The sequence below is a fragment of the Aspergillus nomiae genome (assembly GCF_001204775.2).
Source record: "Aspergillus nomiae NRRL 13137 chromosome Unknown contig00208, whole genome shotgun sequence".
NCBI classification, from domain to species: Eukaryota; Fungi; Ascomycota; class Eurotiomycetes; order Eurotiales; family Aspergillaceae; genus Aspergillus; species Aspergillus nomiae.
The window spans coordinates 40,419-53,576 of record NW_015378263.1 but is presented as its reverse complement, the minus strand read 5'-3'; the positions used below and the strand labels follow the sequence as shown (position 1 = coordinate 53,576).

General features: G+C 53.5%; 6 protein-coding genes across 6 annotated transcripts; 4 read left to right on the top strand and 2 right to left on the bottom strand.

Annotated features, from left to right (window-relative positions):
- On the top strand, positions 1-772 carry ANOM_007612 (putative esterase/lipase; the record flags this gene model as incomplete). Its single annotated transcript, XM_015552868.1, has 1 exon — positions 1-772. A coding segment is annotated over one exon (772 nt), but the record flags the coding sequence as incomplete, so codon positions are not given.
- Positions 773-888: 116 nt separating this feature from the next.
- On the bottom strand, positions 889-2,712 carry ANOM_007611 (acyl-CoA synthetase; the record flags this gene model as incomplete). Its single annotated transcript, XM_015552867.1, has 4 exons — positions 889-1,050; positions 1,107-2,251; positions 2,310-2,623; positions 2,684-2,712. 4 exons carry the CDS (start codon positions 2,710-2,712, stop codon positions 889-891), a joined length of 1,650 nt encoding a protein of 549 aa, XP_015405345.1.
- A 1,227-nt stretch (positions 2,713-3,939) lies between these two features.
- Positions 3,940-6,277, top strand: ANOM_007610 (putative ABC transporter; the record flags this gene model as incomplete). The annotated part of the gene is made up of 2 exons (XM_015552866.1): positions 3,940-4,681; positions 4,734-6,277. The coding sequence occupies 2 exons, from the start codon at positions 3,940-3,942 to the stop codon at positions 6,275-6,277; spliced, it is 2,286 nt and encodes a 761-aa protein (XP_015405346.1).
- A 290-nt stretch (positions 6,278-6,567) lies between these two features.
- ANOM_007609 (exocyst subunit EXO84) lies at positions 6,568-8,758 on the bottom strand (the record flags this gene model as incomplete). The annotated part of the gene is made up of 3 exons (XM_015552865.1): positions 6,568-6,958; positions 7,134-8,298; positions 8,368-8,758. The coding sequence occupies 3 exons, from the start codon at positions 8,756-8,758 to the stop codon at positions 6,568-6,570; spliced, it is 1,947 nt and encodes a 648-aa protein (XP_015405357.1).
- A 217-nt stretch (positions 8,759-8,975) lies between these two features.
- On the top strand, positions 8,976-9,767 carry ANOM_007608 (TOM complex receptor protein TOM20; the record flags this gene model as incomplete). The annotated part of the gene is made up of 3 exons (XM_015552864.1): positions 8,976-9,139; positions 9,213-9,458; positions 9,514-9,767. Exons 1-3 carry the CDS (start codon positions 9,082-9,084, stop codon positions 9,765-9,767), a joined length of 558 nt encoding a protein of 185 aa, XP_015405356.1. The 5' UTR covers positions 8,976-9,081.
- A 1,295-nt stretch (positions 9,768-11,062) lies between these two features.
- Positions 11,063-12,583, top strand: gel2 (1,3-beta-glucanosyltransferase gel2; the record flags this gene model as incomplete). The annotated part of the gene is made up of 3 exons (XM_015552863.1): positions 11,063-11,193; positions 11,315-11,915; positions 11,966-12,583. 3 exons carry the CDS (start codon positions 11,063-11,065, stop codon positions 12,581-12,583), a joined length of 1,350 nt encoding a protein of 449 aa, XP_015405363.1.
- Positions 12,584-13,158: the final 575 nt, after the last annotated feature.

Genomic DNA, 13,158 nt, shown 5'->3' with positions numbered 1-13,158 from the left:
CAAAGAACCATCCCCGTCCACATCTACCGCCCCCGCAACCCCGCCAAGCCCCCACCCGGTGCTCCTCAACTTCTGCGGCGGCGGCTTCATCATCCAAGGCCACGGCTTCGACCACACCTACTGCAGCCACATCGCCGCCCACACCGCCTACACCGTCTTCGACGTGCAGTACCGCATGGCCCCGGAGCATCCCTTCCCCGCCGCCCTCGAAGACGCAGAGGATGTCCTGGGCTATGTGCGCGCGCGGCCGGAGACGTACGATGCGAGTCGCGTGGCCCTGAGCGGGTTCTCGGCGGGGGGCAATCTGGCGACGAGTCTGGCGGCGAACCACGAGGGCCCGTTTAAGGCGCTCGTGGCGTTTTATCCGTTGGTGGATGCTGTCAGGCCGTTGGGGGAAAGAAAGGCGCCGGAGCGTGGGGGGTGGACTTTGCCCGGCTGGTTTGTGAGGTTTTGTACGGTGGCGTATTTGAGTGGGGGGTTTGAAGGGCAGGGTGGGGATGTGAGGATTTCGCCATTGCGGAGGGCGGTTGTGGATGGGTGGCGGGTCGAGAGGGTTTTGTTGGTTGCTGCTGCGAGGGATTTGTTCGCCCCGGAGGTGGAGGAGTTGGGGGCTCTGCTTGCAAAGGGCGGCAATGGCGGGTTTTTGAAGAAGGTCGTTGTTGAGCGGGTCGATGGGGTGGGTCATGCTTGGGATAAGGTTGCGAAGGAGGGCACGGTGGGGTGGGAGAAGATGATGCGGGTTTATGGGATGGTGGTGGATTTGTTGGATTAGACGTTTCTTCTTTATTGCTCTCTTTCTTTCTGCTATGAAGGAGTTGTGGATGTGTGTGGCCTTGGTATTGTTTCATTTGTGGTGTTTGTTGGTCGAATTACATATACCCCCGTTTGTTAGACCAAGGGCCAGTATTTTTGGATGATCGTTTTCTTGTTCACCTTGCCCATTGCGTTGCGCTCGATGTTCTCGACGATCTTGAGCACCGTGGGGATCTTGTAGGGCGCCATTTCTTGCTTGAGTTGCGTGCGAAGCTTCTGGAGTTCGAGGGGCTCGGTCTGGTGGGTTAGTGAGCATTGGAACCTGTGAAGTGTAGTATGGGAGATGGACGTACGCCAGGACGTTGTTTGACCACAGCAGCTACCCGCTGCCCCCACTCCTCATCTGCCAGCCCGACTACCGCTACTTCCTGGATAGCGTCTAGTCCCAGCATCTTCCGCTCCACTTCCAGTGCCGAGATCTTGTACCCGCCGGATTTGATCAGATCGACAGATGCCCGTCCCTGGATAAAGTACGCGCCAGAGGCATCCCGTCTGGCGACATCCCCGGTCTTGAACCACCCGTCCGCGGTGAATTCCTTGGCCGTGGCCTCAGGCCGACGCCAGTACTCCAGGAAGACGTTGTCTCCCTTGATCTCAATCTGTCCGTCTTCGTCCACCGCTTCAACAACCTGTCCGGTTTCTTTCTCGGTTAGTCGTACTTGAACGCCGGGAAGCGGCCACCCGACACTCCCGTCGATCCGTTTCTCGACCTCCAGTCCGCAGCTAATCGCCATACCGATCTCCGTCATCCCGTAGCGCTCCAGGAGCGTCTGACCGGTGATCTCTGCAAACTTCGCCTTAATGGGGGTGGGGAGCGCTGCGGAGCCGCTAACAACAAGTCGTAGAGCGCGAGCTCCATCCCGCGCCGCGGATTCCTGATCCGTTCCGCGAATGTGAGTCTCAAAGTAGTCAACCAGTCGGGAATAGATAGTCGGCACAGCCATGAACATGGTCGAGGAACCCCGATCCTGCCAGCGGGACCAGATGACCTGGGGATCGAACTTCGGATGCATCTCAACAGTAACACCACGAAGAAAACTAGCCGTCAGGCCATTGATGATCCCGTGCACATGATGCAACGGCAGGACATGAATAAGATGATCTGAAGGTGCATATTTCCACGCCTTAATCAGACATTCCGCCTGGAACGTGATATTCTTATGCGTCGTAACGCAACCTTTCGGACTAGACGTCGTGCCCGACGTATAGATCATTAATGCGCGTCTTTCCAGCGGACATTCTGAGCTAAATAGAGGCAATTGGATAGCTGTAGGTGCGACACGCTGCGTAAACGGGTCTAGATCCATGAACGGGATTCCATTCTTGGTCCCCTCCCGCAGGGATGCTTCGAAGTGCGCGAAGCCCGGATGCAGGATGATCAGTGACGGGTCCGAGTCGCCGATTGTATAGAGTAGTTCTTTCACTGGATGCGTTGTGCCTTATATTATGGACCAGCTATTAGTTAGTGTTTCAGCCAGAGTGTTTGCGATGCATACAGAGTGGGACGGTAACTCCGCCCGCTGCCCAAATGGCCCATTGTGTAACCACATAATCGTATCCATTCGGTGTGAGGAAAGCTACGCGTCTTTCTTCTAGGTCCCCTGTTTCGGTGAGCTTCAATTGCTCGAGGATCTGCTTCTTTAGTGCTGCGGTGTCGGCAAGGAGTTGGTTGAAGGTGAATGATTGGTTCTTGGTTGTGTCAATGACGGCAATTTTATCGGGGGTTGTTTGCGCATGCTTCTTGGCTGCGAGGAAGAGTGGGAGAGATGGAATAGACGTTAAATTGGGGGATTGCGTTTGCAGGTTTACACTGCGCCGAGGTGTTAGCTGTAGTTAAGATGGGCCGAGAGCGGCGGTCCGGCTTGTATACCCGTTGCTTGTCTCATTCAGGACAGCCATGTTGGCTTCAGGAGGCAGGACAAGGTACGTAGAAGGAGGTGAGGACTATGCAATGCTTCAAAGCATTCAGTGAAAGGTGAGATCAAGTGAGATCGATTGGAATGCAGTTCTCACATGAGGTCAGCTTTCGGCATTCATGCGGGGGTAAGCGTTGCCGATCGTTATCGCGTCGTCGGACTTTAGATAAGGATACCCCTGGCTTCGGATAACCCGCAGGGCTTGTATACAGCAGGCTTAGCCTACTCGCGTTTCGGATTCCGAGTACCAATGTTGAGCCATTATAACCAGATCGTCTGTAATGCCACTGCGCTAGCATTGCATGTCCGGCGCCTATAGTAAAACGTCTGGAAGAGACTATGTTTATCAGTCTGAGACTAACTAACCTGGATATCAGAAGCTGAGCACGCCGTATGCCTGCAGGTATATATCTGATCCATATTCGCTATACATAGCAAAATCAGGAACCTCACTGACCCATACCACCGTGATAATTCGACACTGACTCCTTGGCCAGTCAATGACGTCTGCGATAATAGAAGTGTCGTCTTCTAAAACGAATATATTTCTTTTATATAGATCTGGGTGAAATAGCAAGGATGTGACAGCGTCCTGAATAGTACAATGATCTGTTGAGATCTGTTTTAGTACTTTCCAAGCGTGTCCAAGGAGAGTGCCGCTGAACACCTTCGGCATGCTCCATAATAATGTACTTGCTACCGACTGGTTTGCAGCCGTCTGTTGCATTATCACTCTAGTCTAAGATTGCGGAGATGGGAACTCTAGTATTTGTTTGCACTAAAACGGGTGGCCAACTGGCTAGTCATAGCAACCGGTGTGATAAAGCCTCTTTGTCACTCTGAATATGCTTGTCTCCATTGCTTAACAGTAGAATATTTTATATAGATGCCCAAATTCACATCCTAATCCGGCAATTACAGCCGAAGATCTGAGGATACTCCAATCGGAGCCGAGGGACTACTCCGGCCAGTTCTGCTGATATCCAGATCTCTCGTACGAGGTGTAGAGTTACATCGGAGAGGAGGAAGGCTTCGCTTACTTCTTGAACTTCAAAAGTAATCCAACTCCATTGCGTCATCGACACCGACCACCATGCAGCGGGCACGTGACCGTCGGAGTTGAAGACAAACTCCGAGAGTCCTGAGGCAGTATTGGAGATTCAAATAATCGCCAATCGGTCTGGATGGGAGGAGACACCAGGCGGAAATCATGATGCTCAGAGGACCTGCATCGCGGACAAGGTTGCTCTGGCGACCCACAAGTCTGCTGCGCACGACTCGCGCAGGGTCGTCATTGACACCGCCACTGATTCGCATCCAAGACGGAACCTTCTATCAGAACTATCCCAGTCCAGACGACGCCGCCAACAACCAGAACCCGCCTCTCTTTTCCAACCTCAATTTCACTCTACCCGCCGACCGGGCAGCATCGGCTGAAAGCAATGGAGATCAATCGCTGCAACACTGGGCCGTGATCGGTGCCTCGGGGAGAACGCAACTGCTCGATATTCTCCGCGGCCAGTATGTCTGTCTCCCGCCGACGGCTCGCTCCAACCCCTACCTCCTCACAGACGAGATTGCGAAGAAGGATCCTCGGTTACGGTTCGTTGGAAACGCGATTCAATATATTGGGTTCAGCGGTGAAGGGTCGGGCGCGATTGGTGGTACCCGCGGCGCCTACTTGAGTGCTCGCTATGAGAGTCTTCGGGAAGAGACGGACTGGTCGGTGATTCAATACCTGAAGGGCCAAACTTCCTTGAACCCTCTGGAAGGAGAAGAAGGTGGAAAGATACGGGATGAACAGCTACTCAATCAGGTCATCACCGATCTGCGACTGGGAGAGCTCCTGGACATGCCCGTCGCAAACCTGAGCAATGGTCAGACCAGACGTGCGCGGATCGCAAAGGCGCTACTCAGCAAGCCGGAGCTGCTGTTGTTAGACGATCCTTTCAGTAAGTGGCCCTCTCTCAGGTTACTTTCAATTCTATTGCTAACAGCTTCTAGTGGGCCTTGACCCTGCGACCACCAGAAGCATCTCTGGCCTTCTCCAGCGCCTAGCAGCCAAATCGGACCCCCGATTAATCCTCGCCTTACGGCCGCAGGATACCATCCCGGACTGGATCACGCATCTGATGCTCCTCGGAAATAACAACCGAGTCTTATTCCAAGGTCAGCGCGCCGAAGCGGACACGGTATTCAATGTGTGGAAACGAGTCGTCAAAGGCGGCCGAGAGGTTTCATCTCTCGCTCCAGAGGAGAAGGTGATTTTCCGTGAAGCAAAGAGCGCCATGGAGGCTGGCCATCTGGATCGCCAGCTGCTCTGGGACCTCCAATTACTAAAGTCAAAGCCCAGTAAGTTAGGCCTGCCTGCTACGAAGGGAGGGGAACCAGTCATCGAAATGGAGGGAGTCCGCGTACAATATGGCGAGAAGGTTGTTCTGGGTGGATGGAAACAAAACATCAACGGTGAAGAGAAAGACGGCCTTCACTGGACCGTCCGTCGTGGACAGCGCTGGGCGATTCTGGGAGCCAATGGATCCGGCAAGACGACCCTTCTCTCCCTGATCACCTCAGACCACCCCCAAGCATACGCCTTGCCCATAAAGCTCTTCGGCCGTTCCCGCCTGCCCGAGCCAGGAAAGCCAGGCATCTCCATCTTCGAACTCCAATCCCGCCTCGGCCACTCCTCACCAGAAATCCACGCCTTCTTCCCCCGACAACTCACCATCCGCCAAGCCGTGGAATCCGCCTACGCAGAAACCTTCCTCTCCAAACCCAACCTGGACCACGCCCGCGACCTCGACGTGAGCGCCGCCCTACGCTACTTCAAGGCCGAGCTGGACCCCGACGCCGCCATCACCACCAACGAGAAACCCCCGAGAGTGCCCGTCGAGAGCAGAGCACATTTCCCGCGGATCAACTTCGTCCGAGGCGCCAGCCCCAAGTACTCGCCGATGGATTTCGACGTCGAGTACGCCGACAACACCCTCTTCGGCCAGCTCAACACCGCCCAACAGCGCGTCGTCCTCTGCATCCGCGCGCTCGTCCACAAACCGGACATCGTCATCCTCGACGAAGCCTTCTCCGGCATGCCCGCCTCCATGCGCGACAAATGCATCCACTTCCTCGAAGCCGGCGAATACTCCCGCAACCGTGCCTCCTCCGCCACCCGCCGCTCCGACGGCAAGGAAGACTGGTTGCGCGGCTACAACCCCGACGAGACCGACATCCGCCACCTCGGCCTGTCCGACGACCAGGCCCTCATCATGATCAGCCACAACCGCGAGGAAATCCCCGACAGCGTGCGCTACTACATGCGTTTGCCCTCGGAGAGCGTTGAGGGTTCCGAGCCGCTGGATTTCCGCTTCGGGCAACTGAAGTATGCGAAGACGTTGAATGAGCAGAGCACGTGGGATCATGCCTGGTTGCCGCCCTCGGAGTTCATGGCCCGGGGGGCCATCCGGTCGAGGCGGGGGAAGACGCTCGGTGAAACTGAGGAGAGTGACGATCAGGATGACAGGATATATGAGTGGTATTCTATTGGGTAAAGGGTAGATAGATCGCTAGTAGACGTGATGTTCTTGGCCGTGTGCCCGGGTAGTGTTTGTATATATATAGTGGTGTATGAGATAGAAGCGTATCCTGTTCAACCAAGAACACCAATTGGGGATTACTCTAAGGAGCCTTGGACCAGAACATATCCAACAACAGTAGCATTCGATCAACGACGCTCACTCTGAACAAAGACTATCTAAAGGACAAGAAGGATATATAGTTCAAAACGAGTCACTATCATCATACATGCATACATCTCAAAGCAAGTCTGCGAGAGCCACAATTAGGCCTTCGCCGCATCCGCCAAGCCCGAGATCAGCGCCTCCGAGCGAGTCATCTTCGGCTTCTCGACTTTCTCTCCCTCGTTCAGCTCCAGTCCCTTGGCTACGAGGTCGGTGAAGTCAATCCCGACTTCCGTGAGTAGGTCGGCATGCTCGTGCACGATGTCGATGCACTTCTGCCAGACGGTCGTGCCGCGCTGCACGCTGCTGAGCTGGCGTGTGAGGAGGGCGTTGAACCCGTCTAGGTGGTGTTTGGCCCATTTGATGCAGGCGCTGGTCATGATGGCCGGGAAGCATTGTTGGTAGATGTTGACGGTATTTTTGATGAGAGTGAAGTAGACGTAGGAGATTTGGAAGATGTATAGAGGCAGGTCACCTTCGAAGACACAGGCTCTGTTTTCGGGATGTTAGTTGCTGTGCTTTGGCTTGTTTGTTGAAAGGGTAAGGAACTTGCCTGATTCGTTTGGTAATCACGTCGGATCGGCATTTCAAATAGGCCTCTCGGGCTTGATTCTCAAAGCCCAAGCGGGTCAGCCAGGAGACCTTGGTCTTGGTGGCGTTTAGGAACGAGGGCGTGTCGACTAAGGATCGCGACAGTACCCCTGCCAGTTTGGCGGCTCGCTCGTCCACTTTAGAATTGATCACGTCCTGCGCGACCGAGTTACCTTTCAGGCCTTTGGCGAGTTTCCGCAGCCGCTCGATGTTGGAGACAGCTTCTTCGAAGCGCTGAAGCGCGATGTCGATGTCGAGTTCGTCGACCTGGCCCTCGACCCATCGCAGGTTTTGTTGCTTTCCGTCTACGTCGATGCGGACTTCGGGCGCTTCGCGTTGGGTTTCCACGGCGCTGAAATCTGGCTTTACCATGGAGTATGACGACTGTCTTACTCCTAGATACCCAAATGACTCGTTCTTGCCTGGGGTCTCTGTTTCAGATCGCAGCGTCCGGCGAAGGTCTTCCACGGTTTTGCGGAATGTCGCGAGAAGGTCGATCTTGGCGGAGCCATTCCGCTTATCATGGCGATAGGTGAAGGGTTTAGAGCCCACGCGGACACTCACAGCGTTCATGATACCACGGTCTTCTGCTTCTTCACGGGAGACCCCGGGGCCAAGATTGGCACCGAGGTCAATCATGTCGACATCTTGCAGAGGCCAGCACTCTTCTGCGACGAGCTTGGTGGGCACCGGGCCCTGGTGGTTTGGATTGCTCTGATCCACACGCTTTCGCTTTTTAGCCGCTACAAGCAGGTGGTCGTTCAGAAGCACGATGTGAACTGGTCGCCGGGGCTTCCAAGTCGCAGAATCCAGCTCGACCCAGTTTCCCGTCTCCAATACGATGTGCCGACCTGGTACCACCGGTAGGAACTTCTGCGATCCTTCGACGGTCTTCCACAGTGTCTGCAGCTGAACGTTCCACATGCTCTCCAGATTGGCAACGGAACTGCGATTGTTTCGCTTGGTGATGCGTTCGTCTAACGTCGGAGACATGGGATTTGAAGTGTTGCCAACAGTCGCGGTTTGCCCCAAAGCTGTTGTGAGCTCTGCCATGAGAGTGCGGAGAGTGCGCATCTCTCCCTTGAGTTTCTCCGCTTCTTTGCTGATCTTGATGAATTGCGTGCGATTCTGGTAGACATTTTGCTGGAGGTCGGTGGATGTCCTATTCTTCACCTTCTTTAAGCTTCTCTGATACTCTTCGATCTCTTCCTCGGTTGCATTGGCTAGGAGGTTGGCGACGTCTGATAGGCACGACCAGGTTAGCAAGACTATACCAATGTCTATGGAGGATTCATGACTGTGACACTTACATCTATCTACTGGTAGACTAGGGTCGCGCAAAGCATTCAGATCCACTTGTGGCGGACCCGAGGTCTCTGTCGAGGGCCGTCTGCTGGATGACTGAGGTGGACTTAGCGCCGTATACTGTGTCGGAACTTTAGGCACCCCGGGCACCGGGGGTGCGTTCGCGGAGTCAAGATCGGGAGCTTGATTGAACCGGGTGGAATATCTCCTCTTCACCAAATCGGAGGTTGCATCTTTTTGAGCAGCGCGTTCGCGTGAAGTGGACGTTGACGTAGCAGTCCTGGGGTCGACGGCCTTACTACCGGGAGGGAGAGGTCCGGAGATCGGTTTCGGCGCACTGATCTGGGGCCGGGGACGGCGGGATTTGCTGCGGAGAGTCAATCCGCGGCTTTCCATATTGTCTGGATCACGAAGCCCGGCGGGAACGGTTCAGATTCATGGGGAAGAGGAATGACGACGTGGAGGTATTGGATGGGGAGCTTGCTTGAACTCCCCCCGAGCGGGACAGAAACCCCGAGGCGGAAGAACAATGATCCTCCGCTTTCAAAATTGTCAGAACATGAGAAAAGCGTCACTTCCCCAGTCTCGTCCCCATAGACCAAATAAACATCCCTTTCTTCGGTTCGGTCGGACTCGCCTGAGGCACTGGACTTATTCTACCTCTGTGCTTTCTTTTATCTTTCTTTAATAAATAATTACACGCTATCTCCCGTGACACCATGAGGACGTCAACTTTGGTCGCTGCTTCGGCCGGCACGGTCCTTACCGGCCTGCTGGGTAAGAACATAACATCAAAAATCAACCGATCGTGAAAGCCAAACTAATCAATCTATTTTTATTCGGCATTTAGCTTATGCCATTTACTTCGATCACAAGAGACAGACCGACCCTGAGTTCCGCAAGTCGTTGAAGAGAAACAACCGTCGTCTGGCGAGAGCTGTGAAGGAGGAAGCCGAGGCTCAAGGAGCCCAGGAACGGGAATCCATCAAGAAGTCTGTCCAGCAGGCTCAGGATGAGGGTTTCCCGACCGACCTTGAAGAGAAGGAGGCTTACTTCATGGGCCAGGTTGCCCGGGGAGAGTCTCTCTGCGCTGAAGGTATGTTTCTGCTGCGGTCACGCCATCCGCCTTCCCTCCCCCAACAGAATCATAGACGAGATTCCATTTGAAAGTAGCGGCGGTTCACATATAACCCTAGGCTCAGACAAGGTTGAAGCCGCCCTGTGCTTCTACAAGGCCCTTAAGGTTTACCCTCAGCCTAAGGATCTGATCTCTATATATGACAAGACTGTCCCCAAGGAAGTCCTGGAAATTCTGGCCGAGATGGTCGCCATGGACGCCGGTTTGAAGCTGGGCACATTCACTGGCGAAGGTGGCAGTGCTGAGTCAAGCCATGGTGTCGAGTAAAATAACAGACGTGACGCATTCATTGGATCCGGACTCGCGCCCTCGGCATTGTCAATCATCCAACCCCCTTCCGTATAAAAATAAGAACTTTGCTTGGCCTGTGATCTGGCTCTCTCAGGTCGTCGGGTCACGCTGGGCCGTGGTCCGGACCCGTTTTCTCTTGCATTTGGGCTACTAATTGATGCGAAAAGGTTGATCGATCTCTGTGAAGGTCGACTCTTTTCGACGTTTACGCCTTGCGATGTCACACTCTCACCCTCTCCGCTTATTATTTGTTACCTTTTTCCTCCTGTTCCCTGTATATTTGCATCATTGCCCATGTCTTGGCCGCCGGCGTGGCGGACTCTCTTGGTATTTCTCGGCGCCATGACTTTTTGTTTCTCATTTTTCTCCTTCGGTTATTCACCCCCTATTTCACCAGTCTTGGGGGTTTCTTGGGACGTGGACAATTCTTGGGTTACAGGCGCCAACGTTTCCTTCTCCCCAAGTGCTTCTCCTGACGGGTAACATTTGGGACTGTATTTTAGAGAGGCAGTAGTGTATCAACAGTGAGCCATTAAACGTGGATTGAGATGCAACAATGATGATTTCCTGATTAGGTGATCTGCAACCCTATCCCTGATCCATATCAAACAGCTATTAAGAGCTCAATGATCGGGGAACCGTTTCACCTCTATCTACCGATATTGCCTCCCTTGGGAAGGACTTAAATTAAAATAAAAAAATAAAAAATAAAAATAAATACCATCGCCTAGTTTCAACTTTGAAGACCCTCCGCGCCAAGGGTCTTGTCGGTAAAGGGGATTGGTTCTAGTGAACTACTAGTCGGGAGTGGAGTCTCATAGTGCTGGAGTATACCCTTTAATGAAACTAAATTGCTGGGCATCAGTTGGTTCGGAGGGGGCCAAGGGCTCGCTTTCACTCAGTCCTTTCTTTTATTCAAAAAGCCTTCTGCCGGGTCGACTCGCGACTCTTCTCTCTCCCTCCTTCCATTCATTCCCCGTCGCTGTCCTTTGTTTGTTCTGCCCACACTCGCTACTTCCCTCTCGGGTTGTGTTTGATCTTTGTGCGCCTTTGCGCTCGTCACTCGTTCTCTTTCTACTTTGGAACTTCCTGTGGAAGCACCTCCGTCCGATCCTTTGACTCCTTGTGCTTGTTTTCTCAGCGAGAGAGATATAGAAAATGCCTTCGGTCGGTTCACTTCCTTCCCCTATCAAAATTCGATATCCACATTGATATAGATCCACCGATTACCCAAAACGGAATATTGGCTGACTAAACGGCCGAGTGTATAGATGTACACTCGTCTTTTTGCTGCGCTTTGCGCTCTTGCGACCACTGCGAATGCCGTCACCACCATCGAGGTGAAGGGCAAGGACTTTGTCAACAGCAAGACCGGTGATCGTTTCCAGATCCTGGGTGTCGAGTACGTTCCTGTTCTGATCTACCTTCTGTTCACTCTCTATGATCACCTTGTGATTCATGATATTCGATCGCGTTACCTCGTGGGGAAAGCGGTGGTGTTGATCATCATGTCATATCTACAGTTACCAACCCGGCGGTTCTTCCGGCTTCAAGAAGGACAAGGACCCTCTCAGCGACAAGGACGCATGCTTGCGTGATGCCGCTCTCATGCAGCGCTTGGGTGTGAACACCATCCGTGTCTACAACTTGGCGCCCAGCCTCAACCATGACGACTGTGCTTCCATCTTCAACGCGGCCGGCATCTACATGATCCTGGATGTCAACTCCCCTCTGTACGGCAGCTACATTGACCGTACCGCCCCCAAGAGCAGCTACAACGCCGTCTACTACGAACAGGTCTTCGGTGTGATCGAGGCCTTCAAGAACTACCCCAACACCCTCGGTTTCTTCGCCGGTAACGAGGTGATCAACGAGCAGAGTGTCAAGGAGGTTGCCGCTTACATCCGTGCCGTCCAGCGTGACATGAAGGACTATATCAAGAAGAACGTTGACCGCTCCATCCCTGTGGGTTACTCCGCCGCTGATATCCGTCCCTGGTTGATGGATACTCTGAACTACTTCATGTGCGAGGACTCGGACTCGCCCAGCTCCCAGTCTGACTTCTTCGGTCTCAACTCCTACTCGTGGTGCGGTGACTCGTCCTACACCAAGTCCGGTTACGACGTCCTGACCGAGGACTCAAGAACGCCTCCCTGCCCGTCTTCTTCTCCGAGTACGGCTGCAACGAAGTGACTCCTCGTGTCTTCACCGAGGTGCAGGCCATCTACGGCGAGGAGATGACCCAGGCCTTCTCCGGTGGTCTGGTCTACGAGTACACCCAGGAGGCCAACAACTACGGTCTCGTCAAGCTCAACGACAGCGACACTGCCACTTTGCTCGTCGACTTTGAGAATCTGCAGAAGCAGTATGCTAAGCTCGACATGAAGCGTATCCAGGCCTCCAACTCGACCCAGACTTCCTTCAAGGCCCCCAAGTGCAGCTCTGACCTGATCAAGAACGGTACCTTCCTGAGCAAGTTCGACCTGCCTTCCCGTCCCTCCAAGGTCCAGGACATGATCGACAACGGTCTGTCCAAGGCCAACACCGGCAAGTTAGTTGAAGTCTCCACGACCTCCATCCCTCAGAAGATCTACGACCATGCTGGCAAGGAGGTCACCGGCATCCAGCTGAAGGCCCTTTCCAGCGGCGAGTCCAACACCCCAAGCACCTCCGGAAGCTCCAGCTCTGACAGCGACTCCAACAACACCAAGGAAAGCGCAGCGGGCAAGATGACCGCTTCCTTCATGGGTCTGGTGGTCGGTGCCGTTGTGGCCGCGGTCTCCGTGCTGTAATTAATTGACTTGGCTGTGTTATATTTCACATTGCGTGCGTTGAATTAACTTCATGTATTTGTCTTTTTCTTCGTGACCGAGATGACTCTGGGAGGGTCAGCAAGTTTATGATACCAGTTCTGGGACACTGGGACAACTGACCCACTGGAGATGTTATTTTAGAATGGAGTCTTTTCGCTTCTCATTGGTAGAACGATTTCCTTAACAGTTTAATTTGAAGAATGCTCATAAGAAGGGAATATGATCGTCCCACTATTTACCTACACGAACCGACCACATACAGAGCGTCATTTGCCCCACAGATAAAACTAATCTACTGCTATACTCTGAGACCGTCAGCACTAGTATAACTGAGAGTGATCCTAGCCAACATAACATGTATGCCCGAAGTATAAAAATCCATACATACCACATGAACTTCCCCCCAGTCTTCCAAAGAACAGATAAGAGATCCAAACAAAAAACCCAGTGAGACAAAATCAACATGTCCCCCAAGCCAACCATCCTTCTTATCCACGGCGCCTGGCACACCCCAGCCACTACGAGCCCTACACCACAGCCCTGCAGAACGCAGG